This window comes from Choloepus didactylus, chromosome 4 (genome assembly GCF_015220235.1).
Source record: "Choloepus didactylus isolate mChoDid1 chromosome 4, mChoDid1.pri, whole genome shotgun sequence".
NCBI classification, from domain to species: domain Eukaryota; kingdom Metazoa; phylum Chordata; class Mammalia; order Pilosa; family Megalonychidae; genus Choloepus; species Choloepus didactylus.
Genome location: NC_051310.1, coordinates 92228285 through 92244092, shown reverse-complemented (window position 1 = coordinate 92244092; position 15808 = coordinate 92228285). Strand labels below are relative to the sequence as shown.

Genomic DNA, 15808 nt, shown 5'->3' with positions numbered 1-15808 from the left:
AAGTTTTTTGACCATAAAAAACAACAACAAAAAAAAACTAATGTGAAAGGACTTTTTCTGCCATACGAAAGCAGAAAGAATTCATCAACAACAGATCAGCAGTATAAGAAATGTTAAATGGAGTTCTTCAGGTAGAGAGAAAATTATAAAAGACAGTAACCATAGAAATCTGAATCTACACAAAGGATTGAAAAGGATAAGAAATGTCAAATGTGGGCAAAAATAAAAGACATTTTTCCTACTTTTTAAATTTCTTTAAAAGATAATTGACATTTTAAGCAAAGAAGAACAATGTAGAGTGTGTGTGTCTTTTAACATATTTAGAAGTAAAATATATGAAAACAGCATAAAGGCTGGGGGAGAAAAGGAAAGAAATGAGAGCATTTACCATTACAATTTTCTTACACTATATGTAAAACGGTATATTAATACTTGAAAGTAGACTACAGAATGTTAAAGATGTATATCATAAACCCTAAAGCAACCCAAAAGAAAGGAAAATAAGGTATAGCTAATCCAATAAGTGAAAAAATGGAATCATAAACATAGTAACGCTAATCAAAAGAAAACTGGAGAGGCTATATTAATATCAAAGTAGATTTAAGAATAAAGAATATTCCCAGGGGCAAAAAGGTAATTTCATAATGATAAAAGGGTCAATTAATCAGGAGGAATAAAAATCCTAAAAGTTTATTCCCATAATAACAGTTTAAAAATACACAAAGCAAAAAACTGACAGAACTGAAAGAAGAAACAAACTTTCAATTATGGTCAGGGATTTCAACACTCCTTGTCTTAGTTTTCCAGGTTTGCTGTAACAAAGTACTACAAACTAGTTGGATTAAATAATAGGAATTTATTTCTCTCAGTTTTAGAGGCTACAATTCTAAAATCAAGGTGTTGGCAGGGCCATGCTTAATCTGAAGTCTGTAGGGTTCTAGGTGGTTTATCTGCAATCCAATGCATAACTCAATCTCAACCTCTGTCACACAGCAGTCTGAGTCTCTATTGGTCATCTGTTTTACCAATTGTATCCAAATTTCCTCTGCTTATAAGGGAACCAGTCATATTGGATTAATGAAATTTGTCCTCATTTTAACTAACAAAATCTTCAAAGACCCTATTTACAAATAGGTTCACATTTACAGGACTGGGGGTTAGGACTTGAACATGCCTTTTTGGAGGACACAATTCAATCCACAACACTCCTCTCTCAGTAATCAATAGAACTGGCAGAAAATCAGTAAAGATATGTAAGACTTGAATAACTTGACCTAACTGATATTTATAGAACATCCCACCAAACAACAGCAGAATACACATTCTTTTCAAGTGCACATAAAAGATTTCCTAAGATGGACAATATTCTGAGAATAAAACAAGCCTCAATTCTGCTCTGTACAAGACGGTGAACTGAGATGCTTCAAGACTATGCCCCCCATAGAAGTTTTGAACAACTAGCAAGAACTGGTAAAAATATCTTTCTCAAAGCTCAAAACAAAAACCAAAAAAACAAAACAAAACAAAACAAAAACTGTTAAAGGACTGCAGTAACAGGGTTAGCACTGAATCAAGAAAAAGGCTCCTTAAAAGCAGTAGGATCTTATGGTGCCCTGGCTGGCTCCTCCCCGATCCTTCACTTGCCTAGCATGGTTCTGATTCTGATGGGACCAAATAACCCTCATGTACATACTGGGCTCATGTATGTCTGGCCCAATCCATCTAGCTGTGCCCTGAGGGACTCGCTGTCCTAGAACTTGCCCTGTGTGTGGAAGGCAGCTCACAGATGCTGTGGGAGAACAGTGAAGTTGTGTTGCCTGTGGCAAGGGATTGCTGGCTGTAGGGCATATAGTGCAGTGCCTGGGATACTGAGGAAACTATTTCCTAGGGAAGAGGGGGCATTCAGAAACCTGTAAATATGGGAATTACTAGGGCCACCAGTGTATGCCCCAAATAAAACCCATGCACAGAAAGGATCAGGGAGGCTCCGATGCTTTGGCCTCAAGCTATTCTCCGAACTCACTGTATGGATAAGCTCTGAAGGAATCTGCAAAGACTGGGAAAGGTGTTTTCTTCTTTCCTTGGTTTTTTTTTTTTTTTGGTTAGCTCCTGGCAATCAAGGAAAGCTTTATCATAACACTAGCTGGATGCAAGTTGAAGGAACAGATGTCAAAAAGTCTAAATTCCAGTGATACATTAAAATATCAAAATGTCCAGGATTCAACAAAAGTTTAGAAAAACATAAAAAGAAACAGGAAGTGATGGCCCAGGCAAAGGAGAAGATTAAAGCATTAAAAACTATCAACGAGGAGGATCAGACCTGGGAAATATGAGGGTAAGATTTTTTTTAAATAGCTCTAAGTATGCTCAAAGAGCTAAAGGAAAGCATGGACAAAGAACTGAAGGAAATCAGGAAAATGATAGATGAACACAAAGAAAATACTGATATAGAGATGGAAATTATGAAAAGGAACCAAACAGAGTTGAAGACCACAGTAACAGAAATTACAAATTCTCTAGAAGAGTTCAACAGCAAATTAGAGCTGGCAGAAGAAAGAATCAGTGAACTTGAAGATAAGGCAATTGGAATCATTCAATGTGAGGGGCAGGAAGAGGAAAGAACGGCAATTGTGAAGAATGCTGCTATGAACATTGGTGTACAAATATTGTTCAAGTTAGTGCTTTCAATTCTTTTGGGTATATACCTAGAAGTGGAATTACTGAGTCATTCATATAGTAATTTTGTACTTAGTTTTCTGAGGAACTACCAAACTGTCTTTCACAGTGGCTATACCATGTTACATTCCCACCAACACTGAATGAGTGTTCCTACTTCCCCATGTCCTCTCCAACACTTGTAATTTTCCATTTTTAAAATAATAGTCATTCTAGTGGGTGTGAAATGATATTTCATTGTGGTTTTGATTTGCATTTCCCTAATTGCTAATGATGTTAAGCATCTTTTCATGTGCTTTTTGGCCATTTGTATATCTTCTTTGGAGAAATGTCTATTCAAGTCTTTTGCCCATTTTTAAAATGGGTTGTTTGTCTTTCTATTGTTGAGCTGTAGGATTTCTTTATATATTTTGGATATTAAACCCTTATCAGATATGTGGTTGCCAAATATTTTTTCCCATTGACTAGAAAAGTGAACAGAGTCTGAGGATATTGTGGGACACAATCAAGCATACCCATATACACAATATACCAATATACCCAGAAGGAGGAAAGAAAGGGGCAGAGAGAATATTCAAAGAAATAATGGTTGAAAACATCCCAAACTTCACAAAAGACACGGATATATATATATCTCAGTGAACTCCAAACAAGATACTACCAGATAGACCCATACCGCATCAAATACAATCAAACTGTTGAATGCCACAGATTCTGAAAGCTGCAAGAGAGAAGCAACACAAGTGTCCATCAACCGATGAATGGATAAATAAAATGTGGGGTGGATATACACACACACAACAGAATGAAGGTCTAATAAATGCAACAATTAAATGAACCTTGAAGACAATATGCTGAGTCAAATAAGCCAGACGCAAAAGGACAAATATTGCATGATCTCACTGATACGAAATCATTAGAATATGCAAATTCATAGATTCAGAAACTAGAATATAGGTTACCAGGGCCTAGGGTGGGGTTAGAGAATGGAAAGTGAATGCTTAAATTGTACAAAGCTTCTATTTGGGTTGACAAGTTTTGGTAATGGATGGTAGTGATGGTAGCACAACATTGTGAACCTAATTAACAGCACTGAATTATACATTTGAAGGTGGATCAGAGGGGAAATTTTAGGTTGTATATGTTACTAGAATAAACATTTTTTTAAAACATGGGACGGTACAACACAGAACAGTGAACCTATTGTAAACAATGTGATTATAGTTAACAGTGTGATTATAAAAATGTTCTTTCATGAATTGTAACAAATGTACCACACTATAGCAAGGTGTTAATAATAGTGTGGTATATGGTAACTCTATTTTACGCATCACTTTTCTGTAAATATACTTCTCTAATTTAAAAAGAAAAATGGGGAAAAAACCCCGAACATTTAATACCTAAAAAATGATCGATGGGTGTGGATGCCTTGGTAATAACTCTGTTGAGGACCTGCTCCAGAATTTCTTGTCTGATCATCTCATGGATCTAAAAAGAACAAAAGAACCAATAAAACCAAGAAAACAAAATTGATGCCCACAATTGCATGAATGCATGAATGCATGTAAGGCAGAATGAAGACAGGTTTGGATATGGGTAAAACTTGAACTGTTTATTTCAAAGACAAATAAGAATATAATGGAGAACAGCTGGAAAGACAGAATCACTAAACCTGCCCTCATTCTGTGCTCAGATGATTCATTAGCAGTGCAAACTACCCTGTTTATTAACTTTAAAGTACATATCACAAGAAAGTAATGCTACAAATGAGGTCCAGCATCAAACAGAAATAATTCTACATAGGTATTCACAGCATGCCAACATCCATATTTCTAATAGTGAAATAAATTTTATTTTAAAAATTTAAATTTAAAAGCCCATGGAAATTGCTGGACTCCTAAAAAAAATCTTCACCAACCACTTGGTCAGCTTCTAGAACACAGCAATTATCCAAAAAATGGCCAGTTCTGAATTTTCACACGAATTTTAGTTAAAATTATTACTTGAACTTGATTACTTTGAGGTACTAATTTGTTTCAGACCTCAGACTGATGGTTAGATTATTAGTAGCAAATTAGATACTCTACAGAAGCCCTGACAAAGCCTACAGCTAAGTGAAATCAAATGGAAACACTCCAATTTTGAAAAATATAAACTTAAAAACAAAAACTATTAAAGTCTCTTAGTCTGAGAATGTTTTTAATATGAGTCATTTATATAATCCAATCCACTTATAACTGTCAAGGACTATTCTATGGCATTCACTTCATAGTTCTGGATCAGAACACTAGATTTACATTTAGATTAGCCTCCAAGTAACATTTTTAGCAGACACTTCTGGCTTGTAGCTACATTAAACAATTGAATGTCAAGAAGATGACTTAGAGGAATCACTAGTAAAGCAAAGTAATTAAGTCACAGATATGATCTAGGTTTTTTAATTTGAAAGGAAATGAATTTTCAAAAGCTGTTACAGAAATTAAGATTGAAGTGATGGTCATAATTTGGTAAGGATGTCAAAAAAGGTAAATTGCCCATTTGGGGTTCTTCAAAAACAATTAACTAATAAGCATGATTCTTTAAACTATGATTATCTCCAGTGGCTTAAAAGATTGTTTTTTGCATAAGGCAGTAGCATAAAAACAAAACAAAATCAACCTCCAGAAAAGATTTATTGCTGGAGGAAGGAGAAAAAACCATGGGAAAGATATCTTATGTTCAAACTTCTTAGAAATGGCCAAAACAACAGGAATTAGTGGAATAAATGAACAACTATAAAGAAAGGATGGGAAAGAAAGTATTCCATTAAACTGGATCTATAATGTTCAAATACCATCCCTGCCCCCAGTAACTGCTACACACTCAGATGTCCTTGTCCTTAAACACTCAGACAAATGTCATGCCCTATTTATAGTACCATTTAACAAAATTAGGTAAACTAGAGTCTCACCTTAAAAGTTCCCAACAGGATATTTGCTCCCAGCTTACATGCTTGCTGGGCTGGCATTCTAGAAAGACCTGAACTGGTTTTAATAGCTTTTCCTTCCAGAATCTTCTTTGTGCCATATGAATCCATTAAAATGAAACCAAGTTCTACCAGGCCCTGAGTAACATGATCCCAACTATGAAAACTGCAAGAAAACCAAGTTTAGTTAAAAAGAAAAACAGTAAGATACCTCATCTTTATACTCATTGACATGTTACATATTCCTCAAACTTGACATGGATAACTATTAACACACCCCTCACGTGAACCTCTTCTTTCAAGTTCTGAAATGTACATATAGTACGGACAACGGTAGATAAGCACGTTCTATCAACAGATATTACCCTGGGAAAATCCAGAAACTAGAAAATATTCAAAAATATACAGAAGAAGCTGACATGTTTTACAATTTAATGACCATTCGAGATTTCTATTCAAGATTTCATGACACTAAAAACATTTATATTATATATATGCTTACAAGTTTGCCTCCCTCCCTAGACTGAGATTCTCAAGGGTAGAGAGGAGGAGGATGGAACCTAGAAGGCACCCAGTAAATATTTATGACATGAATGGATGAATGATCTTGTTTCAAAGCATGATCTAAAACTACCAATAACCTTCTGTAAAGTAGAAGCCTTGGTGATTTAATATCTCTTAATGATATCTACTACTGTCAAAGTGATATGCTTATAGCGACCTTTACATCAGTGTATCTACGCGCTAAACAGTACCAAACTATAATGTAGCACTAAAAAATAAAGGAGATAATTTGTGAATTGATTCTCAAAACATTTCAACAGATTTTAATATTATTTGTCCTCTGGAGAGTTGAGATCAAGGTAATAGACTAATCAGATGCTCCATTATTTCTACTCTAAATACCTAAAATGACAGAAAAGATACACATGTGCACATTTTTGAACATGCAAAGGAAGCATATACATATATATATATATATATATATATATGCTATACATATAATCTATAATAATGTGAAGAAATAAGAAAAGGTGTTTTTGGCTGACCAGAAGTCTTAAAAAACAAGTACATAGGATAATGAAAAAGGAAACAACAGACTACATGGTACAAAATGCGGGAGTGGCTCCAAGGGCAGATATACCAGGAGTTGGAAGGAACCCGGGGCCACTTTTGTCTGGTTGGGATACTACAGTATGAACAGTTTGACACGCAGTACCCTTCTCTAGCTTCTTCTCCAAGGAACCACTGCATATCTAGTTTATATTAAGAAGCAAGACCTCCCTGCTACATGGGACATGACACCCGAGGGGGTATAAGTCTCCCGGCCAAGTGGGACATGACTCCCAGGGATGAGCCTGGCCCTGGCATTGTGGGATTGACAAAGCCTTCTTGACCAAAAGAGGGGTGGGGGTGGGGGAAATAAACGAAGTAAAATAAAGTTTCATTGGATAAGAGATTTCAAAAAGAGTCAAGAGGTCATTCTGGAGATTACTCTCAAGCAAGCTTCAGTCAGATATTGCGAATTGCCACAGTATGCTATGCCCCAGGCAACAGTGTTCCTGAAAACCATAAAGAACACCCTGGGCTCCATCAAAGACTCTAAAAAAGTTTTTCTTAGTTAAGTTTATTTTTTTCAGAAACTTAAGGCCTCCAGATTGTTCCTATGCTACATAAGTCCCGAAATCCAAAGGAACCAGTCTCTCCAAGAACACCAACAAATTTCATTCCTTTACCCTATAAGCTCAACATCCCTTTCTAGCACAAAGACATTAAAATGGTCATTGCCCAGATATCCCTGAAGATTGAGAGAATGATCATATGAGGGGAGGAGGTGTAACTGAGAAATTAGGATTTAACAAATGATTATGTTACTGACTCTATATAGATATTTTGTTTTAGTTTGTAGCATATTAGAATAGCTAGAAGGAAGTACCTGAAATTATTGAACTGTGATCCAGTAGCCTTAATTTTTTATGACGACTGTATAACTATATAGTTTTTATCATGTCACTGTGTGATTGTGAAAACATTGTGACTCACACTCCCTTTATCCAGTGTATGGGTAGATGAGTAATAAAATAAAGACAAAAAAAAAAAAAAAAAAAAAAAGGCGAGTGTTTTGGTTTGCTGAAGCTGCCATTATGCAAAATACCAGAAACAGATTGGCTTTTATAAGGGGGATTTATTAGGTCACAAATTTGTATTTCTAAGGTCATAAAAGTGTCCATACTAAGCCATCAACAAGAAGATACCTTCACTGAAGAATGGCTGATGGTGTCTGGAATACCCATCAGCTGGAAAGGCATGTGGCTGGCATCTGCTGGTCCTTTGCTCCCATGCTGTTTCAAAATGGCTTTCTCCAAAATGTCTCTGGGCTTCTGTCTGCATTCCTCAATCTCTCTTTTGCGTCCTTGCTTCTTTCTCCCAGAGCATTACTCTCTAAGCATCTAGGTGTCCTCTCTTAGCTACTCCAGGGCAAACTCTGGGTTTCACCTCTTAGCTTAGCAACTTCTTTCTGGATCTCCAAGCGTCTCCAAGTGTCGGTGTCTGTGTTGGCTCTTAGCTTCTCTTAAATACTCCAGTGAACTAATCAAGACCCACCTGGAATGGGCAGGGCCAACACCTCCATGAAAATTACTGATTCAAAGGATCACCCACAGTTGGATGAGTCACATCTCCATGGAAAAACACAATCAAAAGATTCTACCCAAAAAGACTGGATTAAAGGATCATGGCTCGAGAGGTGGGGCAAGATGGCAGAGTGGTGAGGTGTGGGTTTTAGTTACTCCTCTGGGGCAGCTTGTAGATAGCCAGGAACTGTGTGGACGGGACACCGCAGAGGAATTTGAGTTTGGACATGTCATACAACACTCACGAGAGCGTGGAGCAGCTGAGATCAGTGAAATCTGCAAGTTCTCACAGCTAGGGGGCCCGTGCCCCTCCTTACAATCCCAAGGGAGGAGGGGCTGTCAGTGCTGGGAACCAGGAAGGAGAACTGCAGTTACAGTACTGATTAACAAACTCAGACTGCTGAACAAAAACTCCAACCATAGAAAAACTGAGACCAGACACCGGAGAATCTGGGAGCATTCAGCCCAGCGGGGAGGAGATAGGGCTAGTAAAAACAGCAAGATAGATAGATAGATAGGTAGATAGGTAGATAGATAGACAGATAGATAGATAGATAGATAAAAACAGAGACTTCTGGAGTTGGGGGTGAACAAAATATGGAGAAGGGCTGGGCTCAAACAGAATCAGGCACATATGCAAACCCAGGGGGCCAAGGCCCTTCTCTGAAAACCCGGTTTTTCTGGTTTCTTGATTGTTCCTCAATTGCCTCCCACTCCTTGTCTTTTTGCATTTCAATAGCCCATCAGAACTGCAAGGACTAAAATAAAGGGCTTTTTTTAAAATAGTCTATACTGGGCCCTTTTTTTCTTTTCTTTTTTAAATCTTTTTCTCTTTTGTTAAAAATAACTATTCTAAGCAGCCCATTACAGAAGGCCTCAAAGACTTGCAATTTGGGCCCAGGCAAGAGTAGAGCTAAGATAGCTCTGAGACACAAGGCAGTAAGTCTAGTGGCAGAGAAAATTTGCTAAAGATCATAAATTCTCCAAAGAAAAGGGGTGTGTGGCCCAGCTCCAGTGGCAGCCCTCTTTTGGGGAACTCAGACCCCAGGGGCCAGAATTCAGAAACCAGCTTCAGTCAGCCATGCCCCCGACAGGGTCAGGGTCACTAGAACTAAAGGCTCCACACCTCCTCACACTGGTGGGGGAGCTGCAGGTTGGCAAGCACCACCTGCTGGACAGCATAGGAAAAACACAGTCTAAAGGCCTCACAGGAGTGTCTCATTCTCAAGGAAACTCCATACCCTCCTCCTGAGATGTGGGCCTCTCTGGACTGGGAAAACCTGACTGGGGTTGACCATATCTGAGAAGACCCATACACAAAAAGGCTACATAGAGGCAGGGCAAGAAACAGAAAAACAGGTGAAAAACTCCGATCAATTAAATAGAATCTAAGTTAGAGGCCTAGAATAAGCTGAACTAAAGACCAAAGGTTAGAGAACAAAGCTAACCAACAAGAAAACCCTAGGTGAAAGAGTGAAAACGAGCTCCAGAGTAAACTAATTAAGAAAGCCAAATGCCTGGACAGCTCAAGATAACGAGCCACACCAGGAAACATGAAAATATGGACCAGCCAAAGGAATAAACTAGTAGTTCGACCGAGATACAGGAGTTGAAGCAACTAATGCTAAATCAATTCAATGAACTGAAGGACTAAGGAAAATTGGGCCAAAGGGTAAAGGACAATACTGACTGCATTTTAAAATTTCAAATTCCATGTGAGACCAAGGGAAGAGATGTTTAGTTGGTGCAAGATCTATATTTCCTTGCACAGTTCGTTCAGATACCATAATTACATGGAACTTTTAATAGGAAGTAAGACCTGGTAGGTTTGCATAGATTAGTGAGAAACAGCAACACATTCCAAAGTAATTTGGGCAGAGAATAAAAATATATATGCAGGGCCTCCCTGAGGAGCTGGGGGGAAATGTAGAGGTGTTGGGCTTCTTTGCCTGGATTGTTGCTGATGTTCTCACAAACATTGAGGACTGGTGGTTTGATGTGCCGAGCCCTCTATCATGGGACTTCCCTTATGAAGCTCATCACTGCAAAGGAGAAGCTAAACCTGCTTATACTTGTGCCTAAGAGTCTCCTCCTGAGTACCTCTTTGTTGTTAAGATGTGACCCTCTCTCTCTAGCTAAGACAACTCGGTGGGTGAACTCACTGCCCCCCCCCCCACCTACTTGGGATCTTACTCCGAGGGGTGTAAATCTCCCTAGCAAAGCAGGATGACTCCAGGAGATGAATCTGGACCTGACATCGTGGGATTGAGAACATCTTCTTGACCAAAAGGGGGATGCGAAATGAAAAGAAATAGTTTCAGTGGCTGAGAGATCCCAAATGGAGTCGAGAGGTCATTCTGGTGGGTATTCTTATGTACTACATAGATAACCCTTTTTAGGTTTTAATGCATTGGAATAGCTAGAAGTAAGTACCTGAAACTATCAAACTGTAACTCAGTAGCCCTGACTCTTGAAGACGATTGTATAGCAAAATGACAGTGTGACTGTAAAAGCCTTATGGATCACACTCCCTTTATCCAGTGTATGGATGGATGAGTAGAAAAATGGGGACAAAAACTAAATGAAAAATTGGGTGTTCTCTACTTTTATTTTTTATTCTTATTTTCACTTTTTCTGGTACAAGGAAAATGTACAAAAAATAAATTGGGGTGATGAATTCACAACTATATGATGATACAGTGAACAACTGATTGTACACTTTGGATGACTGTATGGTATGTGAATATATCTCAATAAAACTGAATAAAGAAAAAGTAAAAAAAACAAACAAACACATGGCTCTGCTGGGGTCATAACAGTCAATAAAATTGATTATGGTGATGAACGCACAACTATATGATGATACGGTGAGCAACTGATTGTATACTTTGGATGGATTATATGGTGTTGGAATATATTTCATTAAAATTGCATTAAAAAAAAAGAAGTAAGCAAGAAAAGAAGCCTGACTCAAGATGAGTTGAAAGACCTAAGGGATTTTTGTAGAGTTCTGTGCAGAAATAAAAATATGAAAGAAAAATTAAGAGATATAGCACACAGATCACGAAATTCCAATATCTGAAAGAGGACAGTGAAAAAAAGGGGAGGTCTTTCTCAAAGAAAAATAAAAGAAGAAAAACATTCCAGAGCTTAGGAAAGACATGAGTCCTTGCAGAGAAAGGATCCACCAAGTACTAGGCAAGATAAATGAAACATAACTTATATAAACATAAATAATATTAAATTTCAGAATAAGGATAAAAAGAAAATATTAAACAAGTTGCCATGAAAAATGACATTATCAAAAATGATATAGACTCAATCATCAGACTTCTCATCAGCAATTCTAGATGCAAAAAGACAATGGAAAATAATTATGAATTTAGAATTTTATGCCTTGTCAAACTATTGTCAATGTGGGAGGGCAAAATAAAGACATTTTTGGATAAGAAAAGACTTAGAAAATTTACTATCCACAAACCATATCAGAAAGAATTACTGCAAAAATTATATCATTATGGCATAATTCCAAGAGAAAAAAACATGGGACTCAAAAGTAGACGTGAGAAGGTTTCTGGGAAGATGGTGGATTAGGAGACAGAGCAAAAGTCTCCTCTGTGAAAAACACTAAAGGACAGAAAGCGTTTCAGAACAGCAGTTCCAGGGTTCCACTGGCTGGACAGGGACTTCTACACCCATAGTGAATGAGAACTTGGAGAAGCTGAGAGACTGCATTTAAAATTGGTGAGTGTTCAGCCTGGAACGCTGCTGGGGAAAACAGGTGGCTGGAGTCAGTGGATGAATGCAGAGAGGAGCAAATGGCTAGAAAACACATGAAAAAATGTTCATTTTCACTAGCTATTAGGGAGATGCAAATCAAGACCACAATGAGATATCAACTCACACCAATTAGACTGGCTGCCATTAAACAAACAGGAAACTACAAATGCTGGAGAGGATGTGGAGAAATTGGAACTCTTATTCATTGCTGGTGGGAATATATAATGGTACAGCCACTCAGAAAGACAGTTTGGCGGTTCCTTAGAAAACTAGATACTGAGTTACCCTACTGTGCTGGTTTGAATGTATTATGTCCCCCAGAAAAAGCCATATTCTTTGATGCAATCTTGTGGGGCAGACATATTGTGGGGATTAAGTTGGAATGTTTAGATTAGGTTGTTTGCATGGAAATGTGCCCCACCCAACTGCAGGTGGTAACACTGATATCATTTCCATGGAGGCGTGGCCCCACCCATTCAGGGTGGGCCTTGATCAGTGGAGCCATATAAATGAGCTGACAAACAGAAGGAACTCAGTGCAGCTGTGAGTGACGTTTTGAAGAGGAGCTACAGCCAAGAGGGATACTTTGAAGAAAGCACAGGAGCTGCAGATGAGAGACAGTTTGAAGACAGCCACTGAAAGCAGACTCTTACTCTGGAGAAGCTAAGAGAGGACAAATATCCCAAGTGCAACTAAGAGTGACATTTTTGAGGAACTGCAGCCTAGAGAGGAATGTCCTGGGAGAAAGCCATTTTGAAACCAGAACTTTGGAGCAGATGCCAGCCACATGCCTTCCCAGCTAACAGAGGTTTTCCGGACACCATTGGCCATCCTCCACCGAAGGTACTGGATTGCTGATGTGTTACCTTGGACACTTTATGGCCTTAAGACTGTAACCAAATAAACTCCCTTTATAAAAGCCAGTCCATTTCTGGTGTTTTGCATTCCAGCAGCGTTAGCAAACTAGAACACCTACGATCCAGCAATTTCATTTCTTGGTATATACCCAGAAGATCTGAAAGCAGTGACATGAACAGATATTTGTACACCGATGTTCATAGCGGCATTGTTCACAACTGTCAAGAGATGGAGACAATCTAAATGTCCTTCAACAGATGAATGGATAAACAAAATGTGGTATATACATACCAAGTAATACTAAGCAGCAGTAAGAAGGAACAAGGCTGTGAAACATGACAACATGGATGAACCCTGAAGACATAATGCTGAGTGAAATAAGCCAGACACAAAAGGAGAGATATTGTATGCTACCACTAATGTGAACTCTGTGAAAAATGTAAAATAGGTGTCTTATAATGTAGAACATAGGGGACCCAGAGATAGACAGAAGCTAGTGAAGGGGAATGATAATCTAATATGTACGGATATGATAATAAGGGTGAACTTAATGGTATAGGAATGGTCAGGTGTGACTATATTTCATTAATAGGATTATAAGTATCAGTGACTCATTGAAGGTGAACATGTTCGTAAATGGTATTTAAAGGCTTGTAAACCACAGAGTAGCACCACAAACCTAAATAAGTGTTAGCATGATATACTTATAAGATATGACACTGGTGCAGAGGATTAACAACAGTGTGTTATATGGAAAAACTACCCATTACATATTAAAGACTATGTTTAATAACAAATATCTTACCAACACTACATTAATACTAGGGATGAATAATTAGCAGCTGATAAGAGCTCTGGGATGTATTATGTTATAATAATCGTTTAAAGTTGAGAATGATGAGGACTGTACAGCTAAGTGAAGATAATGTAAGAAACTGACCATTAAGCTTGGGACAGAATATATATTAAGTGAAATTAGGAACCCACTACTTAATAAATCAAGCCCTCAACTTGTAGCTTGCTCTTGTGAAATTTAGGGTTGTAAATGGGAGGCTGAACCCTCCTATAATTATGCCTAAGAGGCACCTCCTGGGAATCTCTTTTGTTGCTCAGATGTGTCCTTTTTCTCTCTAAGACCAACTTGGCAAATAAATTCATTAACCTCACCCCTACGAGGGACACGACTCCCAGGGGAATGTATCTCCCTGGGAACGTGGGACATGACGCCCTGGAATGAGCGAGGCCCTGGCAGTGAGGGATTGAAAATGCCTACTTGACAAAAAGGGGGTGAAAAAAAAGAAAGGTAACAAGCTGAGGTTACAGAGGCTGAGAGATCCTAAACAGAGCTGAGAGGCTATCCTGGAGATTTCTCTTACGCAAGCTCCAGTTAGACATCCCAAATGGCCACAGTATGCCATGCCTTTACCAAAAGTAGTCCCCAAATACCTAGGTCCCTAGCTGAGATTCTACAAAAGATTCACTTGCTAAGTTTTATCTCTCAGAAACTTAAATCTATCAGAGTGTTCCTATGCCAGACAAGTCCTAAAACTCAGAGGCAACATCCTCTTTAAGAACAACAATCAGATGCAGCCCCTTTCCCTATACTGTTGACACCCCCTCTCAATAGGAACAAGTTAGGGTGCTCACTATCTAGACACCCCTGAAGAGGGAGAAAGAGATTAAGTAAGAGGAAGGGGCAGCAACAAACAAGATAAGATTTAATAAAGGTCTATGAATACTGAAACTATATAAACATATGTATTTTTAGATGCTGGGGTGTTGGAATAGCTGAAAGGAGGTAAATGACATGGTAGAACTGTAACTTAACATCCTTTGAAATTTGCTCTATAGCTATTCATTGAATTGTGCTTTGAAAGTCTTCACCTTTTTGTATATACCCTATATTGCATAAGAAAGAGAGAACTGAAACTGTGGAACTGCAACCCCTAACAATTTTTGAAATTACCTATATAACTGCTTCTTGAGCTGTACATGGAAAGTTAACACCTTTCTGTATGCATGTAATATTTTACAATAATGGAAATAGCTGAAGTTGTGGAACTGTGACCCATGACATTCTTTGAAATTTGCTAACTTCTTGTTAAATCATACTTTGAAAGTTATCACTATTATGTATACCCATTCAAGTTCACAATAAAAAATGCACTCAAAAAAGAAAAAAAAAGTAGAGGTGTGCAAAGAAATCAGTTTATTATGAAGTCTAAACAAGTGTTGGTTGTTAACAAGAATCGTAACATGAAAGGTGGCAAGAAGGAAGAAGAGAACTAAAAGTGTTGTGCTAAGGTTCTCAATGTGGAACTTGGAGGGAGGAGACATACAATTTTCTACAAAATATAAACCTGTTAACACTGACAAATAGGGGGAGTTAGTGTAACCTGAAACTTGTACTATTCACAGATAATTTTTTTCTAATACATTAATGTTTTGTACCTCCAAGTACTGTACGTGAACATAAAGTACATTAATGTAGCTGAATGCAACAAACTATGGAGGAATACGGTACTGTTTGTGATGCCCACTACCTCATGTTCTTCCACTAGGCTTAGGCCACAAGAGCTATCTTTCAAGGGCTTATTGCTTGGTTCTCACCAATATCTGTGCTTTCTGTCATGGTCTCCGTAATTAAACAGCATCAATAGTCCCTAAATATTCCAATATATTTACTCCACAAAGAAAGCATGACATAGTAAAGACTGTTATAACAGGCAATGTATATCCTGACATTAAAACAACTATCCAAATAGTTACTACTTTTTTCCATGTGGTTATAAATGGATATGTCTAAACATAAATTTTTGATATTTTTTAAAAATTCAGTAACATTATATCTTCTCTCCATGGGTAAGGAGCATTTGGCTATAACTGCTGAGCAACA

The 15808-nt window shown here is 37.9% G+C and overlaps 1 protein-coding gene across 1 annotated transcript in view; it reads right to left on the bottom strand.

Moving 5' to 3' along the window:
• Positions 1 to 15808, bottom strand: part of FANCI (FA complementation group I) — a 132514-nt gene that overhangs the window by 59919 nt on the left and 56787 nt on the right. Inside the window, 2 exon segments of the mRNA XM_037833024.1 lie at positions 4077 to 4164; positions 5627 to 5807. Coding sequence (XP_037688952.1) covers positions 4077 to 4164; positions 5627 to 5807 — 269 coding nt within the window.